This window comes from Pteropus vampyrus, unplaced genomic scaffold (genome assembly GCF_000151845.1).
Source record: "Pteropus vampyrus isolate Shadow unplaced genomic scaffold, Pvam_2.0 Scaffold255, whole genome shotgun sequence".
Taxonomy (NCBI): domain Eukaryota; kingdom Metazoa; phylum Chordata; class Mammalia; order Chiroptera; family Pteropodidae; genus Pteropus; species Pteropus vampyrus.
The window spans coordinates 91,396-103,680 of record NW_011889036.1 but is presented as its reverse complement, the minus strand read 5'-3'; the positions used below and the strand labels follow the sequence as shown (position 1 = coordinate 103,680).

The following is a 12,285-nucleotide window of genomic DNA, read 5'->3' as shown; positions in this document are numbered from 1 at the left end:
TGAAGAGTATTAGATAGAGTATTAGATAAAGAAGGTGTGGTACATATATATAATGGAATATTACTCAGCCAAAGAAGAGATGAAATACTGCCACGCGACAATGTGGATGGACCTTAACATATAACTATGCTAAGTGAAATAAGCCAGATAGGAAATATTGAAGACCACATGATATCACTTATATGTGGGATTTAAATTAAAAGCAACAAGCAAACAGGACAAACAAATACTCATGGACATGGTCAATAGACTAGTGGTTATCAATGGGGAGAGAGGAGGGGGAAGGAAGTTGGGGTCAAATAGGTGGTGACAGAAAGAAATCGAACTATGGGCAGTGAACATACTGCCCATATATACGCCTTACTGTTGAATTGTACACCTGAAACTTACTGGATTTCATTAACCAAAGTCATCATAATAAATTTTTTTTTAAAAGCCTATAACAAAAGACAAGGAAGGACCCAGTAATTCCACTTCTAGGTATTTATCCAAAGAAACCCAAAACATTACTTCAAAGGGACATATGCACCCCTATGTTTTGTAGCATTATTTGCAATAGCAAAGATATGGAGATAACCTGGGTGTATATCAATGGATGAATGGATAAAGAAGAGGTGGTACTTATATACTATGAGATGTTACTCAGACATAAAAGAATGAAATCTTCACATCTACAACAACATGGATTGACCTAGAAGGTATTGTGCCAAGTGGAGTAAGTCAGACAGAGACAAACCAATGTCATAGGTGGAATCTAGAGAATAGATTCCACAAACAAACAACAGAAAAAAGCTCATAGATACAGAGAGCATTTTGATAGTTGTTAGACTGGGGTTTTGGGGGATGGGTGGAGGGAATTAAGAGGTACAAATTCCTAGTTACAGAATAGTCATGGGTATGTAGAGTATAGATGGGGAAAATAGTAGTATTGTAATAACTATGTATGGTGTCAAATGAGTACTGGATTTATTGAGATGATCCCTTCATAAGTTATGTAAATGTCTAATCACTGTGTTGTATACCTGAAATTAATATATTATATGTCAACTATAATTGAACAAAATAAAATATAAAAAAGAGTAGTATGAAGATCTTTGTGGTGATAGAACAGTTCTTTATCTTGATTGTGATGATGGTTACAAAAATCTGTGTGATAAGATGGGAAAGAACTACACACACACACACACACACACACACACACACAGGAGTACATGTAAAATAGTGAGATCTGAATAGTGAAATTCATCACTTTGAATATTTCCTCCCAAGCCCTTCTGGCCTGCAAAGTTTCTGTTGAGAAATTCTTTTGAGGAATTCACTTGTAGGTAACTAACTGCTTTTCTTTTGCTGTTTTTAAGATTCTCTCTTTGTTTTTAACCTTTGGCATTTTAATTATGATGTGTCTTGCTGTGGGCCTCTTTGGGTTCATCTTGTTCAGGACCGTCTGCCTTTCTTGAGCTTGTATGTCTATTTCCTTTGCCACATTTGGGAAGTTTTCCGTCATTATTTCTTGAAATAGGTTTTCAATTCCTTATTCTCTCTCCTCTCCTTCTGGTATCCTTCTGTTGGTACACTTGATGCTGTCCCAGAGGGCCCTTAAACTATCCTAATTTTATAATTCTTTTTTCTTGTTGCTCTTTTGAATGGATGTTTTCTGCTACCTTATCTTCTAAATCACTGATTAGATCCTTTACTTCATCTAATCTACTGTTAATTCCTCCTAAGATATTCTTCATTTCACTTATTATATTCTTCTTTTCTGACTGGTTCTTTTTTATGTTTTCTATCTCTTTGTTAAAGTTCTCACTGAGTTTCTCCACTCTTCTCCTAAGTTCAGTGAGCATCCTTATAACCTGTATTTGAACTCTGCATCAAGTAGATTGCTTGTCTCCATTTTGTTTAGTTCCTTTTCAGGGTTTTGTTCTATTCTTTTGTTTGGGACATGTTTCTTTGTTTCCCCATTTTTGCTGCCTACTTGTATATGTTTCTATATATTAGGTAGGGTTGCTATGTCTCTCAGTCTTAGTAGAGTGGTCTCGTGTAGTAGGTGTGCTGTGGGGCCCAGTGTCACAGTCTTTTCTGGTGACCTGAATTGGGTGCCTCAGGTGTGTCCCTTGTATGTGGCATGTATGCCATGCTGTTGTAGTTAAGCCTTGGTTGCTGCTTGCACATCAATGGAAGGTATTGACTCTTGAGTTGTTTGGTTGTGAAGACTGGCTGGTAACTACAGTGGAGGAGGAATTGTGCAGGGGCTGACTATATGCATTTGCTTTAGCAGGGCTCTAGTGCCTGCCTAGTCTGCCCTTTGGGTGTGTCATCCTCAGATGCAGCCCCAGGTGGTGCTCTTGCTCAGATTGAAGCTGGCCAACAGGTGTGCTGGCCCCTGGGCCTCCTTGGAGGGGCCCTGCTGCAGACCAAATTTAGCCACAGCCTGTGCCTTGCCCAGAACCACCTGGCATGGGCCCCCAAGCAATATGCAGATGGCCTCCACCCATGCTGGGCTTGGATATACCTCAAGAGGCCAAGCCATGAACTGAGGCTGGCTGCCACTAGTTCCAGGCCTGAGGCTGCTCAACAAGAGGTATGAGGTTTGCTGAGGCCAGATGCTACTTGTTTGGGTTTTGTGAACCTTTGAAAGATTTTAGGAAAGTTCACAGCATGAGACAATACAGGTTGGTTGTATGGAAAATCCCTGGAAGTGGATTGAGTAGGCCCGCAAGTTGGGAGGAGCAGTGTCTCAGAATCATCCAGGGGGATGACCAGAATTATCCAGGTTGATGGAGACTCAGATATGGCAGCCAACTATATCTGCATGATGGGAAGGGGGAGGGTTCAACATAGGAACAGTGGCCTTCACCTGCATTTCTGTTTGGGAGAAAGCTGCCCATCTAGCTTTTGCCCTGAAGCCAAATAATTCATTTCCTTCCTGTATGTCCCTGGTGCCTTTTGAGCTGCTGTAGGTAAGTCCGTGCACTGGCACTTTAAGAGGAATGCCCTGGATCTCCACAGCTCCACTCAGTCACAATTTCTTTTATTTTCACATCTAGATTTTGTGGGGCCTTCTCTTCTCACCACTGGAACCTGGGCTGGGGAGCCCAGTGTGGGATGGGGACCTTTCACTCCTCTGGGGGCACCTCCACAGCCAAGACATCTTTCTCAATTTTGAAGTGGGTGTGGGACCAGCCCAATCTGCATCTCCACCCTTCCTACCAGTCTCAAGGTGGCTTCTTCTATATGTCTTTAGTTGTAGGACTTCTGTTCAGCTAGACTTCAGTGAGGATTGTTTTGTAGTTTAGTTGTCATTTTGATGTGGTCATGAGAGGTGGCAAGCACAGCATCTACCTAGTCCTCCATCTTGACTGGAATCTCCTCTTTTATAACTATTATCAATTATAACTGCACATTCGATTTTGGTCTTTCTCAATACACTGAAAACTGGGTGAGGGAAGGGACCACACCTGACTTAACATCTTGTTCTTTCTGCCTAGCACAGAATATGTGCCTAATAAATATTTGTTGAACTCAATTCCTTGGTAGTCCCAGTGCTAAGTTTATTTACATACGTTTTTATTTAACCTTCTCGACAACCTTATGATGTATTATTATTCCCATTTGGAAGGTGAAGAAACTGAGGCACCAAGAGGGTAAGTAAATTGTCCAAGGTAAACACAGCTGGGAAATGAGTAGGTCAAATTCTCTGCTCTTGAGGAGTTCAGAACAAGCAGAGGGTGCCCATGGCAGCTTTAAGTTCCTGAAACAGCAGCTTTTCTCTACAATTCTCAGGTTCTAGCTTTGAGGCTTCCTAGAAACAACTAGAAAGAGAAATCACCTACCTGAACTGGAGAAATGGGCTGGTACCACCGAGGTCCCTGGGTAGAGCATGGAGGTCACAGTAGCTGAAGAGAAATGGTCTGGAGTAAGAATGGGAACTCTGAGTGTAGCATGAATAACTCTGTGTGCATCTTTCTTGTCCAGCCCAAACCATTAATGTGGAAGAGGTGAGTGAGACTACCAGGTGTTCTGGCTTCCTCCACTGCCAAGGCCCTGGGTAGGGAATCAGTTGCTATCCACAAGGGGATGAGAGCATGTGGTCATCAGGGTCCTAAGTACTCACCACTGGGGTTGGTAACTGGGGTCTGATGTGTATAACCTGCAATGAGAAAAGTAGACAGTACTAGGATGCAAGCAGGGAAAGGATGTCCAAGATACAAGGTGAGGAACACAAGCCCCTACCACAAACTGAGACTTCATATCTATACAGTTTAACGGTTATGATTCAGGAGCAACTATATATTGTTCCTAAAGGGCTGAGAAATCTATGACTCAGTCCCTGTCTTCATGGGCTTACAGTTTATTTGGAAAGTTAACTCTGTCAACATTTCTAGAACATGGGTTTGATAACTGTGCCTCTTAAGGTCTAGAGGGGATTTTGAGATATTGGTAGGGAAATAGATGAATAGCTAGACTCTTGAATCTTCATTACCTTTATTTTAGCCAGAGGGCTATTGTCATTCATCTGTCTGGAGGAAGGCTTTTGTGCCTCAGACAAGTGAAAAATCACTTCCCTGGAATGCTGAGATGTGAAAGAGAATGATTTGCAAACTGGAGAGTCTTTGGGCATCTTTGAGTAACAAAGGGAGATTGTTCAGGCAGAATACCACATATAGGATGGGTCCCGTGACAAAGTAGAAAGCATACATTCCCTCTGGAAGGCAGAATCTCAGCTTCAACTTGTGGTTACAAAAAGGATGCTCACCATTAACATAGAGGCTGTCCTTATCCAGGGTGAAGAAGCCCAGCTGAGTGACACCATGGGTATGATGGCTCAACTCCCAGTACAGCTGCTCTCTGTCTAGCCTAGGACCCATGTGGTCAGGACGGTATCTGCACACAGTATCAATTCCAGTGGTTGTTCCATTTTTCTCAGGCCTGGGCAGAAGGGAGACAGGGATGAAGAGGTGAGGACTCCAGGTTGGGGGCCAGAGAAGCAGGAGGACTTATGGGCAGGCTGCAAGGGCCTTGATGCTCAGGAAAGGTTAGAAATGATTAGAATAGCCAAGGTCCCTGAACGCAGAGGATATAGCATCTCAAAATGTTGATATTTGTGCTAAACTTTAAAATGACAATCATATCAAGGCAACACACATCCTAACAAGAAAGCATTATAGAGGGGATGGAAGAAAAGCATCTGGGAATTGGACAAGGTTAAAAAAAAAAATCAATGTTAGACTGCTTAAATCCCAGCTCTGCTATTTAATTGCCAGGTGACTCTGGGTAAGTCTCTCAAACTCTCTGTGGCTCATTGTTTTTAGCACTTAGTACTAGTAAGTGCTCAATAAAAGGAAGCCATTTTTGTTAGGTATTAAGAGGGCTAACATTCTTGATATGAATAGACTTTTCAATGATTGAGCTTTTTAAAGGCAACACTGAGGGCAAGCAGCCAGCCTAGGCTGGGGGTAGGAATGGGGCTGTGTGATATCCCAGAGCCAGAAAAATCTCAGGGCCAGTGGAAAGGGTAAGACAATAGCATCATAATGGAAAGAAAATTATGAGAGTATCTTTGGAGATGTGGGCATTCCATCCTTAGACAAAAGGTCAGTGATTGGGAAATATCACACAAGAGGTAAGGTAACCCAAGTGCACATATGGGGGTTCCCACATGCTGGAGTTATTCTCAGTACCTGGGTCTAGGAAAGATAGTGAACAATTTACTGCATGTTCTGCAGGTGTTAAGTTCTTTCATTTTAATCCTTACTGTGCTCACACAAGTAGGCACAAAATATTCCCTTTAATCAGAAGTGGAGTCCATTTCCCCATCTCTTGAATATGGGCATGGCCACATGACTGGCTAATGGACATTAGCAAGTGAGATGCAAGCAGAGGCTTAGAAAACATGTGTGCATTCGAGTTTGTCATTTCTTGCTACTCTTAGAACTCTGAGCATGTGAATTAGTCCAAGCTAGCCTGCTGGAGAATGAAAGGATGTGAAGGAGAACTTAGATGTTCCAGCCAGCAGCTGACTGCAGACATGAATGAGCCTAATTTGAGATCAGCTGAACCAACCCAGGCAGGAGAATCTCCCAGCAGAATTCAGCCTAAATCATCATCCAGCAGAATTATGGGCTAAATTTGTTAGAAAAGCAAATTTAGACACTCTAATTGATAGATAAGACAGCTGAAGCACAGAGATGTTAAGTGACTTATCAGAGTCACACAGGCTTGAAATAAAGAAACTAGGATTTGAACATAGGCATGTCAGACTTCAAATAAATCTGTGTAACAACTGTGCTTTATTGCTCAATAATTTTTCTGGGGATGGGCAGACAGCTCAAGTCCACCTCTGATTGGTCAGGATTTGGTTATTGCTGGGAGATAGTAGGAAAAGTGAGAGCTTGCTAGGTATTGTAATAGCAATTATTAGCCAAAATATGACAAAAGCAAAAGAGAGAATTAGGTATCCTCTAGAGCAAAGTTTCTCAACCTTGGAACAATGGACATTGTGGGTCAAATAATTCTTGGCCCTGGGAAACTGTCTCGTGCCTTGTAGGACATTTGACAGCATCTCTGACCTCATTGACTATAGGCCAGTAGCAACCTCCACCCTTGAGTCGTGGCAGCACCGGGATGGGGAGCATGGCATAGGGAATGCAGTCAACATTAATGTAATGGCTAAGCGGAGAGCCAGAGGAGAGAAAGAGCAATTGGGGGGTCATTTTATGAACTATATAAATGTCTAGCCAATGTACTATATACCTGAAACTAATAATAAAATTTTTTAAAATGTCTCCAGACATTGTGAAATATCCCCTGGGAGTGGAATCACTCCTAATTGAAAACTACTGCTTTATCGTAATAAAGCCGACATGATTGACAAATTGGCTTCTTGATGAGTTCTAAAGAAAGATCTTTCGGAAAAGTTTGACCTTATCTCCTGGGAAGGAATGACTAAGAGAATTCTCTATTTTTGATCAGGGAAACAATGAGAGACAGAATGGAAGCTAGTTGTCAGTTGTGTTTGGGATAGTGGGCTCAGCATGTTAGGGTCCAGCTCATGGTCAGCCCCCATCCCCACATTACCTACTCTGATGTTCTCACCTGAGCAAGGTCAATCTGCAGCCAAAATAGAGGGGCCCAATACTGCTGTTCTGGAACAAAGGTGTGAGCTGGGAATGAAAGAGAGGAAGGTAAGCAGATGGGCCAAGGAACTAGGCAGAACAAAAGTAGGCATTGGAGGGTGAACATTGGAGGGGTTCTCACCAATCGATTCAAGATTTTCTCTGTGGTATTGAATATCTTAGAACCCAGATTCCCCATGCCCTCTGTGTAGCGCAGGCTGGTGATGGTAAAGTTGAGGGTAAAGGGCACCAGAGAAGGGCTCATTTCTGTAAAGGGAAAGGAAAAGAGGGGGCCAATTATGATCTACAGCTGGGATGACTGTAGGTGGCACGTCCAAGGTTGTCATTTTAGCCTTATTGTCTGACAAAGCAGGCCGAATATGCCCCTACTTGTGTCGCTTTTGCATCCAGCCAGACTTAGAAAGGCAGGGGACCTCCATACTAGCTGGATGATTTTAGCTTGAAAAAAAAACCCTCAATTCTTTTCAGGCTAATATATCTAAAGATAAGCAATTTGTAGACATTTTGGTGGAAGAGAAGCAAAGTCACTCTGCTGCCCCCCAGGGCAGAGATTTCCCATAATCTTCTGACTTTACCATGAGAGATTGGGTAACTGCTGAGTGGTCAAGGCTGTCCTCCTATGAAAATGACCCCTGCCTCAGCTTTATTAACCATTTTGCAGAGTGGACTTTAGATGGAGGGACCACATCTCCTGGTTTTCCCTGGACAGTCATATGGCTGTCATATAAATGCCAATTTAATGGCCCCTTTCTTTCTCAAAAGTGCTCCACTACAGGAAAAGAAAAAAGAAACTGTATGGTAACCTAGGGCCTAGAGTATGAAGAATCAAAAGGCCAGAGGCTTGAGCTGGGCAATTTACCCTTTACAAATCTCATCTGTGGAGCGGCAGCAGTGTGCTCACTTTTGTACTGAGTACTTTACCTGCAACATCTCATCTCACCCTCACCACAATCCTGAGAGATAACTATTACCAGTTCTATTTTACATATGAGGAAACTGAGGCTTAAAAAAAGTAAATTTTACCCAAATCCCACAGAGAAATAGCACAGCTATGATGCCTTTCGGCTCAAAAATAGATATATTTTTATTTGTATGTCCATGTTCACAGCAGCATTGTTTACAATAGCCAAAAGGTGGAAGCAAACCAAGTGTCCATTGACAGATGAGTGGAAAAACAAAGAACATATTCATACAATGGAACATTATTTATCCCTAAAAAGGAAGGAAATTCTGACACATGCTAAAACATGGATGAAATTTGAGACACACAAAAAAACAAATACTGTATGATTCCACATACAGTATTATATGAGGTCCCTAGAAGCATCGAATTTATAGAGACAGGAAGTAGACTGGTGGTTGTCAGGGGCTGGAGGGAGGAGAAATGGAGATTATTTTTTAATGGGCATAGAGTTTTAGTTTAACAAGATTAAAAGGTTCTGGGGATTGGTTGCACAATATGGATATACTTAATACTATTGAACTGTACACTTAAAAATGGTAAACTTTATGTTATATATATTTTACCACTATTTTTAAAATTTTTTTAATTTATATTTTAAACTAATGATATACATAAAAAATAGAGTTTTACTCTTTTTTTCATTCTTTTTAAAATAAATTTATTGAAGGCAAGTCCTAGTTATAGAGTTGTGTGTGAGGGAATGAGGGTATAGATAGATAAATTTATAATAGAAATCTCATACTTCTGAAAAAATAAAACTAAAAAATGGGCTCCTGTGGGTCATAAAGGAGAGAGCTTACTATCTGCTAAAACAAACAAAAGTAAAAATAGCATTCCCAAGAGGATAACAGGACCCAGGATATATAATAATATAACTCACAATGTCAGGATACTATCCAAAATTATTCAGCTTACAAAGAACTGGGGTGGAGGAGACATAAACCCAACTGTCAAGGGAAATACAATTAACTGATGCAAACTCCAAGGCAAACCAGATGTTAGAATTAGCAGGCACAGATTTTAAAGCAGCTATTATAACTATGTTCCATGAGGTAAAAGAAAATACACTTGAAATCAATGTGAAGATAGATGTTCACAACAGAAACAGTAAAATCATTTTTAAAAAATCAAAGGAAAGTTGTAAAACTGAAACATACACTATATCAGATAAAAATTCACTTGATAGGCAGGACAGAGACAACAGAGAAAATGTTTGGTGATTTTAAAGATACATTAATAGGAATTATTAAATCTGAAGAATAAAGAGAAAAAAAAGATTGATTTAAAAAATAAACAGATGGAGAGGATGCGGAGAAAAAAGAACCCTCATACACTGCTGGTGGGACTGCAAATTGGTACAGCCACTGTGGAAAACAGTATGGAGTTTCCTCAAAAAACTAAGAGTTGATCTACCATATGATCCAGCAATCCCTCTACTGATTATTTACCCCAACGACTTGAAAACCCATATCCGAAAAGATATTTGCACACTGATGTTCATAGCAGCATTATTCACAGTGTCCAGAACATGGAAGCAACCGAAGTGCCCTATGATAGATGATTGGCTAAAGAAGCTGTGGTACATACATACAATGGAATATTACTCAGCCATAAGAAGAGATGAAATACTGCCATTTGCGACAACATGGATGGACTTTGAGATAATCATGCTAAGCGGAATAAGCCAGACAGAAAAAGTTGAAAATCACATGATATCACTTATATGTGGGATATAAACCTAAAAGCAACAAATGAGGAGGACAATCAAACAGAGGCTCATGGACATGGACTATAGACTAGTGGTTACCAGAGGGTAGGGGGTGGGTGAGGAGGGGGAAAGTAGGTGGGGTAAAGGGAGTCAAATATAGGGGGAAGGAGGAGGGTGAAATGGGTAAAGGGGATCAAATATATGGTAGCCAAAGGAAACTGGACTTTGGGTGGTAAATACACAATAGAATATGCAGATGTCAAACTATAATGTACACTTGAAAATTATATAATTGTATTAACCAATGTTACCCCAATAAACTTAATTTTAAAAAATGAACAGAGCTCAGGGACTCATAGGACACTATCATTTCATTGGAAGACAAGAATGAGAGAGCCTAATGCAGAAAAGAAGTTGAAGAAATAGTGGCTGAAACTTCCTTAAATTTCTTAAAAACCTACATCTTTCAGATTCAGAAGCTTAGAAAATCCCTAACAGAAAACTCAAAGAAAACTGTGCTTTGACACATCATAATCAAACTTCTGAAAAACAAAGTTTAAGAACAAATCTTGAATGCATCCAGAGAAAAAATGATATCAATCATTGAATGGCTTGGTCTATAGCACATATCACATACTTAAAAGCCTACAAGGGCTAGGCATGTTGCATAAATGGTTGAGCTGATCAAAAGGGTAGAGCAATGAGGATATGGAGAATGCGTATGCTGTTTAAAGCATGCCATGATGTATAAAATATAGAAGGCCTGAAGGCAGAATTCACATTATAGGACACCAGTTTGTATTCCATAACTTCAGACACACAGTAGGATTAAGGGTCAGGGATGCCCAGTCTAGGTTCTGACATAAGCATGAAAAATACCCATCCATACACTCAATTTTTAAAATAAATCTTAAGGGCTGAGGTAAGACAGTTTTCATGGCATAAATCAAGGCCCTGTACCAGGTTCCTGGAAACTCAGATACCCTCAGACCCACCTATGGGCAAGACAAGAAGACAGGGCAAGAATCAAATTCATGACTAAGATCCTGAATGATTTTCTCAATGTTCAAAGAGAATCCACAAACGTGGATGTATAGATAGATCGCTACATTCATCCATTCATTCAATCTATAAATATAAATTGCTGACTAGATGCTCAGCTTCAAGCTGACAAATACATAAAAGACTAAATAACCAGATGGTAGAAAATTCTATAAAAGAAATAAATGGTCATGGTATTATCATAGAGAAATGAGGTATGTATTCAGAAGTGCCACTTTATATAAGGTGGTCTGGGAAAGCCTTTCAGAGAAGGTGATGATTGAGCTGAGATTCAAAAGGCAATAAGGTGCCAGGAGTAGCTAGTCTTCAGGAAAGGCTATTATAAAAGCCAGAAAGAGGTCAGGACACTGCAAGAACAGCCAAATGTCTGATGTGGCCAAAGTTTACCAAGTGATAGACAGAGTGAGGGGACAGGCTGAGGCTGGGTGATTAATAAGGACCAGACCATAAAGAGGTAAAGTATTGTAGGTCCCAGAGAGCAGGTTACTTCCTACCTGTAGAGCTGATGTTGGGGGACAGAGACATAGAAGATTCTGGAGAGAATGTAGAAGTCACTGGAGCTGAGAAAAAAATAAAAACATTGGAAAAATAATTGAGTCCCATCTTGAAGGAACATGGTGCAGAAACCATCCATTGGAATTTGGGCTTCTGTCTTGACTCAGAGTAAGACCTTGGGAGGATTGGAAGTTGCAGTGAGGCTGAAGCTGGACATTTTGGAGGGGACATTAACAGCTTCTCTCCTGAAGAATGCACTCTGGGGAATAAGGGTCCACTGGGCATTGAAGTTTCAGTTGTGAATACTCACTGCTGGTGGTGGGGGTCCAGTACTGATGGTTATAACCTGCAAGTAGGGAGAAAATAGTAAAGAAGTACTGTTAGGATGGGTAAGATTTAAGGATCGGAAGATCTAGAAAGGAAATTCATTAACAAACTTTCTGAGATTCATAAGTGAACAATAATGGCTACATTTTATTCAGCGCCCTTTATGCCTTATCTGAAAATAATGAACATCATCACCATTATTATAGCCGAAATAAAAATACAATAATAGCTGCCTTTATTTATTGGGAATGTACCATGTACCAGAAATAATGCTGAACACATTACGAGTAAATGGAAAAAAATTATGAACCAAGTATATGTTCCAAGTTTTACCCATGTTCTCTCAATCCATAGAGATAATTTTATCTTTGTTCTCTCAGCTTTCCTCTCTTTACAAAATTTTATGATAGTATGATTTTATTTTTCTAGCTTAGTTTCTATTTCCTGTGATGTATAATATACAAAATTGTGGCAGGTTAAGAGTGGTATGTGGAGGTAACAGTGTAGTGAGATGGAGAAAAAGTAATATACATGTGGTTAGGAATATTAGGAAAAACTTAGAGATGGGGTGTGGGATAGGGGAGAGAGAGAGA

The 12,285-nt window shown here is 40.3% G+C and overlaps 1 protein-coding gene across 1 annotated transcript in view; it reads right to left on the bottom strand.

Annotated features, from left to right (window-relative positions):
• The window catches only part of LOC105301928 (mucin-16), a 142,897-nt gene that overhangs the window by 74,967 nt on the left and 55,645 nt on the right, over positions 1-12,285 (bottom strand). The window contains exons 15-21 of the mRNA XM_023520274.1: positions 11,676-11,711; positions 11,365-11,430; positions 7,258-7,382; positions 7,096-7,163; positions 4,757-4,929; positions 4,115-4,150; positions 3,834-3,896 (exon numbers count right to left, since the gene is read on the bottom strand). Coding sequence (XP_023376042.1) covers positions 3,834-3,896; positions 4,115-4,150; positions 4,757-4,929; positions 7,096-7,163; positions 7,258-7,382; positions 11,365-11,430; positions 11,676-11,711 — 567 coding nt within the window. The remainder of the gene's footprint in view (positions 1-3,833; positions 3,897-4,114; positions 4,151-4,756; positions 4,930-7,095; positions 7,164-7,257; positions 7,383-11,364; positions 11,431-11,675; positions 11,712-12,285) is intronic.